This window comes from Mycetomoellerius zeteki, unplaced genomic scaffold (genome assembly GCF_001594055.1).
Source record: "Mycetomoellerius zeteki isolate Tzet28-1 unplaced genomic scaffold, Tzet1.0 scaffold69, whole genome shotgun sequence".
Taxonomy (NCBI): Eukaryota; Metazoa; Arthropoda; class Insecta; order Hymenoptera; family Formicidae; genus Mycetomoellerius; species Mycetomoellerius zeteki.
The window spans coordinates 497,205-505,834 of record NW_017257708.1 but is presented as its reverse complement, the minus strand read 5'-3'; the positions used below and the strand labels follow the sequence as shown (position 1 = coordinate 505,834).

General features: G+C 28.8%; 1 protein-coding gene across 1 annotated transcript; it reads right to left on the bottom strand.

Annotated features, from left to right (window-relative positions):
• Positions 1-1,989: 1,989 nt before the first annotated feature.
• LOC108729007 (transmembrane protein 68) lies at positions 1,990-4,309 on the bottom strand. The gene is made up of 6 exons (XM_018457905.1): positions 3,810-4,309; positions 3,370-3,508; positions 3,015-3,109; positions 2,517-2,878; positions 2,243-2,446; positions 1,990-2,170 (listed from the first exon to the last, which is right to left on the bottom strand). Exons 1-6 carry the CDS (start codon positions 3,856-3,858, stop codon positions 2,063-2,065), a joined length of 957 nt encoding a protein of 318 aa, XP_018313407.1. The 5' UTR covers positions 3,859-4,309; the 3' UTR covers positions 1,990-2,062.
• Positions 4,310-8,630: the final 4,321 nt, after the last annotated feature.

Here is an 8,630-nt window from a genome sequence, read left to right as displayed (position 1 = left end):
AACCGTTTTATGATTGTCTGCTGAGATAGGACCATTCTTCTAGATCTAAAAGTATGATCCAATCAGCGCGAAGGAAACTTCCAACAGTTGCAAAACAACTGTTCTGCTGAACGCAGCCAGTGGCCCTAAGTAGGAGCTATGGTAGGAGCATGTTGGAGCATGTTGGAGCTTGCGACGCGTACAAACCTGTAAACTTATATATGTAATACTCCTATATTGCTAACGCCAATTAAACGCTGGCGAAAACATCACGGTGCAAACGAATATCTACTGCTCACTTAGATAGTGTACAGCGCATGCGCACCACACTCGAGTACACTGTGGAAGTGAAAGATCCGATATTCCCTATCTTCGTTATCTTCGCATTCCCCCCCCCCCCACTCTCAAAAAGAGGATAGTAGTATTATGCGGGATCTACAATAGAAGTCGTAGCGGTCGTGGGTCTTAAGTCGTAGAAAATTGACCAATCACAGTTGATTATTCTTCTCATATTCGATTACGCATTACATATATGCGTAACTACAAATTTTCAGATTACACATGGCGGAATATCGTAAATATGTCGAAATTGACCGCTATATTCAAAGAGTAGAATTCTTTAATAATAGTACCGACGAGATAGTTGATGACATTATCAACTGTTTTAGCTGTTCCAAAGATAAATTAACAAGAATTTTATCTTATTTATTTATTTGTTTACCTTATTTACGTACTGTCTGTTATTTTTGTACTAATCTGTTATTTTTTTTTATAAAACAGTTATTGAGGAAGGTGAAATTCTTATTAATTTATCCTTAGGACAGCCAAAACAATTAATAATGCCAATGTTATTACCACCGAGCTCTTAGGACCTTTTTGGTGGTCATGAAAATTTGCCCAGAGTTAACTGTCTTTATTACTATCAGTTGATCCTATTTTTAGAATGTTTAAATAATGACGATTCTTCCCGCAATTATATTATCAAGGCTGTGTTCCAAAAGTCACTACCAGTTCTGAAAATGTACGTACAGTTTACGTTACGTATACTATACATTGGCTGCGTTCAGCAGAACGTTCGTTTTGCAACTGTTGGAAGTTTCCTTCGAGCTGATTGGATCATACTTTTAGATCTAGAAGAATGGTCCTATCTCAATAGATAATCATAAAATGGTTGCAAAACTGTTGAGTCTGCTGAACGCAGCCATTATCTTTTAAAAACAAAAAACGTCTTATGACGCGTTTCAGACTTTTTGTTGCCTGGGTAATCTCATTTTACTTGCATAAACTATTTGCATAAATATTATCCTTAACAAATAGTTACACGGAGATACACTTATAGTTATATAATTTTTATGAACTTTTGATACATTTGCTGAACAGTTAGAAGTATCCTATATGGCTGCTCACATATAATAAAACAAATATAAATGAGTAATACATATTGAATCTTTATTATTATATTTGCTCACTATAATTACCGCGTTGACTCCTACTTCTCCACATATATTTGTTCTTTAATTTGTTATATAATAAAAGAAAAAGGATAATAATAAGCAATTTATATGTACTATATATTTCTTTTATTAAGAATAGATTCATCATTTATTGCAATCCTTTTCTGTATCTATATCTTTTTTCCTACAAAATTAATATGTAATATATACAATTTTAATAAACTAGAAAAAACGTAGGAGAGATAAAAGAGCACAGAAAAGGACATAATCATTAAATAATCACATTTATACGTTTTCATATTCAACATACTAATAATAATAATTATTTTATATTACATGGCATTTGCTTGCATTAAATTGTGTACATTTTTGTAAAAGATATTTATAAATAATTATAAATATTTATAAATTTATCATAAATTTTATCATAAAAATCATATATATTTAATTACAAATATGTAAAATATGTAAAAATAAATATTATTTATATTGTATGAGTAATAAAAACGTTTACCGAATGGAACATTTTTATTACATACTTTTTTTTAATGCTTCCACCTAAAAAAAGAGTCAAATAACTTCTAAAAGTATTGTTCTTATGAATGTTAAGTACATCAGAGAGATTATTGCTAATCCTTATGTTTTTCTGTATTACGTATTCTTTCGAATAAAGCCCGTGTAATGTTACCAGGTACTTTCTGATGTTTTCTTATTAAATCTCTAAGACTATCAGCAACCTGAAAATATATTGTAAAATATTTTTGAATGATGTTATGGAATATGTACTTGTTTTACATAATTTTATTTACCTTTATTTGTAATTCTTCGGGTGTAGTATTCTCATCATATGGAATAGGCTTGCCTATATATGTTACTAATTTTACCGGAAAGCCACCATAGATCGGTACAAGAGGAAGCTTTGTCTTGGCATATATCTTCAGCCATATTCTTCTTCCCCAACTTACTGCTCTAAATGATTCTCTGAGATTTTTCGTGAAGAATGGAACTATACTCTAATAATGGGAAGCAACTGTTATAACAGAAACCAAATAAAATGGTACAAAATTTCTGAAGAAAACGTACCACTTTTGCATCCAGAGCAACCTTTGCAAAGCCCATTCTTTTCTTCCACATAAGTTCATAATAGGAATCTCCAAACAGAGCTTCATATACGCCACCTGGAGCAATAGCAAGCATGTGCCCTTCTTTTAAAATAGTAGCGCATGACTGAACTGTACCAGGTATAATTTTCAGAATGTCAGCAAATATGGACCATCCAGGGATCTTGAAGAGAAATCGGTCTACTACTAGACGGACTAGCTTCGAATTATATAGAAATACTTTAGATGTGAAATAATATATATCGACTGGGAGAGCTCCATGATAATATATAAATAATACTGGTTTATCTTGTGGAATATTTTCTAAGCCCACAATTTCATATCCTGTTAAAGAATTATATGTTATTTATATTAATATTCATATTAATAAATAAATCTTCTACTGAAAATTTATATAGCTTAATTTAAATGCATTCTAATGCCCAGTGTTTTATAGACAGATTATTAAATTAGAACTTACCATGCCAAATCCAACCATGTGCATCCCAGACAGCTGCGGTCATATGAACAGCTGTGTCTCGCCATGCAGTACCATAAGCATTTCTCAATCTAACCCTGAAAGAAAATATTTCTTTTATGTAGATATATATATGTATATAAATGAGAGAATTGTTACGAACGATTTTGTCAAAAGAGAATACATTAAAGAGACATATGTTAAAAGCTATTACTTTTCACACGTCGTTTCTAAAAGCGAATTACTTCATTCTAATAACTGGCTTTACAAATATAATGTTCGTTATAGTTAATATTAGTAAATTATAATTATGTCAATATGTATGTTTGTTTATGATAGATAAATTATACTTTCAAACCTGTGTAATTTATAGATGTACAACATTAAGGCAGTTAAGTACAATAGCAGCGCAATTACAAGCGGGAGTAGAAATGTTATGAGTAGTGGCATTAAGAGCCATGTCAGCCATAATGTAAAGTCCAAGTCAATGTACTGAACTGAAAATAATACGAAGTACATTCTTTAACAACCATTAAACTGCATCCTTCAGTCATAATACATTCTTCCTTTAACATAGAAATTACAAAAAAAAATCTCTACTTATGGAAACAAGAAGCATTTAAACATGCAATCGTATCAAATATATTTTTTTTAATATTGTAATACATAACGGAATTGTTAAGAGAGCTATTTATTTAATCATCGTAATAGGTATGATAATAGGTAATTGTTAAGATAGCACTACATAATTCTAATAGCAATATATATCAAGGCTTATTTTTTAATATAAATTATTACCTATAACATCTTCAACCATCGACCACAAGTTGTACACAATTGAAAACATGTTCAGACCAATACAAAAAGAAGACGCAAGACAAAGAGGTAATTTGTAGAACGATCGAGATGTTTATATCTTTGCAGGAAGCACTCGTATACTCATTATTACGATACCAAGGATTTTTCACGTTTACCTATGTATATAAAATTTACATCCGGCACAATTAGCATTCATTTAAATTCCAAAATTATTTCCATCAAGATTAATTACTGTTGTTCATTAAAGCGTTTTTTATGATTGCACAGGCAATCAATCGGTGTAAATCCGAATCGTCTCAAGTCGTTTCGCAAAGTGATATGCCAACCTCATCTTCGTGGTGCATTGTGATATCATTATTTTAAATTCATTGGAATCACAATCACATTACGTTGTACGGAAAACTCAATTTCATTAATCATCGCACTGACGAAGCTATAAAATCTACGATATTAAAAAACATCAGGCTGTCATATGTCAACAGTTTTACATATATATATATATATATATATACACACACCTGCGGACAGGAGAAGTGTATGTTCTTTCAAGGATGAGTTTCGGAACGCACGATATTACAGAATAATGTAAGCCTTGTAAGCTAATTAGATACAATCATGATTCTAAAAAACGATAAGAAATACAAGCAATACATTCCCTTTTATATAATTATATTATATATATTGCAGTATAACTCTTCAATAATAGTCCTATAGGATTATAATTGACAGTAATTGTAATATTTGGTATAAAAATTTATTAGAGTAAAAAAATACATATATATCATTAGAGCAATTAGTATTATTTCAGCTAATAGAAATAATATTTTACAGTATTATTAAAAATAAGTTATCATCATTTGTACATTACTACTATAATCAACATTAATTATTTTTTCTATATGAGTTCCGCTTCTTTCACAACATCTTTGACCAGATATGTTACAACTATACGTCCATTAGCATTATAGGTGTTCATGGTTCTTTGAAGGAGCAGTTCTCGTACAATCACAGAAATCAAGCATAGTAGGACTGCGTTTAGAAACATCACCCGAGTGCCTCTATGTATCGTTTTCAGGGTTGTTATGTTTAAAACATTTGTATTTAAAACAAATGTTTAAAATATGTTTTATACACTGTACTGTTTTAAACAAACATATGTTTTGAACAGATTTTAAACATGTTTAAAACAAGTGTTTAAATCGTGTTTTTTAAAAGGAAAATAAGGAAATACGAATTTTAGGCTAATAATATCTTTATACATTTATATATAATAATATACTTTTTTTTTTATATAATGTAAGCATGAACATATTTATATATATTAAATAACATTGAACCATGAGAATTTCAAACTAAATATTAATGATAAGGCCATTACGGTCTAGCGGGGAACTTGGATGCTTCTAATAATTCTAATATAATTAACATGTGAATTTATATACTGCGAATGTAGATTTTTATGCGTGCCGAAAATCCTTCAGACTTACAACGCAAAACTACCGCAGTAATATCACGAGTTAAATTGACAAACAATCTAACCATTTTTGATGCATATATAACGTCGGTACATAAATTCACACGTTAATTATATTAGAAGTATCCAAGATCCCCGCTAGACCGTAATGGCCTTATCATAAATATTTATATATTTTTAATATATTATATATATATATATACTTTCTTTCTCTGTTAATCTGTTACATAAAAACAAAAATTGAATAAAATTAAAAACCCAAAATCTTGATTTAAAAACTAATTTGGCAATAGTTTATATTTATTTTTGACTTATTCTGAATTTTTAGAATTTAAACTTTTCATAATAGATACCAACTTTGATGCTTTTTCTATTCCTAGTCTATTGCGTACTTTACTGTGTATAAACTATTATATCACCGAATTCACCGATGATTATTAAAACGGTCGAAAGCATTTTAACTATTAACAAAGGGGTCGCTGGAAACACTAAAAACTGTGAAAATCCGGTCACAATCGAAAAATATCTCATTCTTAAGATCTTAAGATGATCTTGAAATTAATTAAAATAAGAATAACCTATAAATATCAGATGTTTTAATAATGTAAATAATTAAATAAATGTAAATAAAATGTAAATAAAATTAAATAAGTAGTTTAACTAAAATTAAACATATTTTAAACAATATTTAAAAAAACATGTTTTAAACTGTTTTAAACATGTTTTAAACATGTTTTTTTTAAATATTGTTTAAAACATGTTTAAAACATTAAAAACATATTTTGAATAAAAAAAACACAATGTTTTGTTCTTTTTAAAAAAAACATGATTTCTATCAACCCTGATCGTTTTATCTTTGTTATTCACCAAATGTTAAATAAGGATAAGATGATACACGGGGACATCCAGAGTAGGCCTATTCTGTAACTTTTAACGACAGTTCGGTATCGTAATATTGTCGTTGCGCAGCTTTTTCATCATGTAAAATACCTGCGCAACGACATCCCTAGCTAATAAAATTGTTGTTAAAAAGTTACAGAATAGGCCTACAGGTGATATTTCCGAACGCAGCCTAAGTGTGGAGGTTCGGATTCGGATGGGTAACCGCGCATGGGTGTATCATAAAATTAATTCTCGAATTTCATAAAGGAAATTTTTTTTATTATAATTTTGTCGCGTGTCCTCTGAAATATGATGCTAATCAATAATACTTACTTTCACAATAAAATTTCAATGAAATTTTCTCCATCACTATTACACTATTAGTGACACTACTTGTGGAATTTACTTATTGTATTAGTGACACTAGTAGTATATTTTTATGCGGGCTAGACCAATTCAAGATTTTATTTCTAACTCGAAAATTAATCGAAATTAGAGTCAAAAATCCGTCAACCAATCGAAATCAATAACAATTTCGAAAATTTTCGACTTTTAATTTCGACATCAAAACGACGTCTTTTCGAGGAACTATTTCTGACTGGGTATGTGTATTACGTCTAAAAAATGTAAAATATACCTAAAAGACATAAAAAAGTCTTCTCTAGATGACAATACGATGTTGTCTATAAAGTGCGTTATAAAATCAGATTTAACTATTATAGCGTTTTTATACAAGATTTTACATCGCAATTATGTTATTAAACTCAATATTATTACTGACGTGTAAATTTAACATAATTAATGTTATTATTGCTATTTTTTATATATTATATATATATATATAAAATACCATGTGTAGTAAAAAAAGATACAATCAAGTTTGCAAATATAAAAAACTTTATTATAAATTATTACATCGGAAAAATGCGAATACGTGAGAAACATTGTAAACTTCTAATCTCAGTCCATTAAATTATTGTACCAATGTATAAGATTAAGGGTTTAACTCAATTCCCTGCATTAAATTTCAGGTATATCTAGGCATAAAATGTATTTGATCATATTTGTACAAATGTGGACATATAGGGTTTTACTTGAACTAAATTTGAGGCATATATTAAAATCAAATATGATTATATTTGGATTATCAATTTTTAGGCCTTGGTGGGAGTTTTATATAAAAATCTATTTTGTGTATATCTGTAATTTCAGGTAATTAAGAATTTATCCGGAATTTACGATTAAATTATATCTGATTTTTATTTGGAAATATATACTAATGGTTCAAACAAGGATTTCCATTTTTAATACGTTTAATCTATTTAATATATTGCACAGTAAAAGTTATTACTATATTTCTACTTGGAAATTTGTTACTAATAAATCCTGAAAATAATTCGGAAATACAGATAATGTAGACTGTAGAGTATCAGAGCAATATATATTACGAAATCCACAGCTCATAGCAATCGGACTTTCTATCTCTGTACCCTTATTCCATATATTTTCACTTAAATAGGAACTTCTATATATTAAGGTTAAATACGCTAATCCCATATATATCACATTAATGATTTCATTTGGAAATCCATCAATAGTAACAATCGGACTTTATACGTCTATATCTACATATTCTATATTTTCACTTATATGGACTTCCATGTACTAACGAATTAAGGTTAAATACGCCAATCCCATTTGTACCATTGTTAATTGTATACCAATATTTCTAATTAGGATATATCTGGAATTTCAAATGACCTTGGAATATATTGGCTTGCTTTTACAGACAACAGTTTGACCAAATGTGAGTTTCAAGGTATGTATAAATTTATATCTGGTTATACTAGTATATATCTAGCTATTCACTGCAAAATCGTACAATCCTTACTGGAACTTATTTGAAATTTAGTGCAGGGTCATTACTTTTATTTTTTTTTAGATTTAGAACTGGGAAAAGATAAAAATAATAGAAAAATAAACATTTGTAGAAATAATAAACACATATACGAAAGTTATAATTATATACGACGATTTTCTAAGTATGAGGCATTCCATGTCAAATCGGTATCCTTGAAATATCACCATTTTTTATTTTTTTTTTTAAATTTGCTGACAAAATTTGAGATTTTTTTCTGCAAATTACAAGCGTGAACATAACTTCATAAAAAAAAATCTCAAATTTTTTTCATGAAACACATGTCTTATATTTTTATCTGTAAAATATATATTATAAATTAAAAAAATTTTTTTTTAATATTAAAAATAACGATATTTCAAAGATGCCCGGTTTGACGTAGAGTGCGCCTCATAGGTATATATGAAAAACGCACATATGTCGCTTACAATGCAATTAGAGTAATTTCGATTAAAGTCAGACATTAACTTAATCGGCGCGCGATCATTAAATATCAGAATTGACAGGCGTTCAGCAAAAAAAAAAA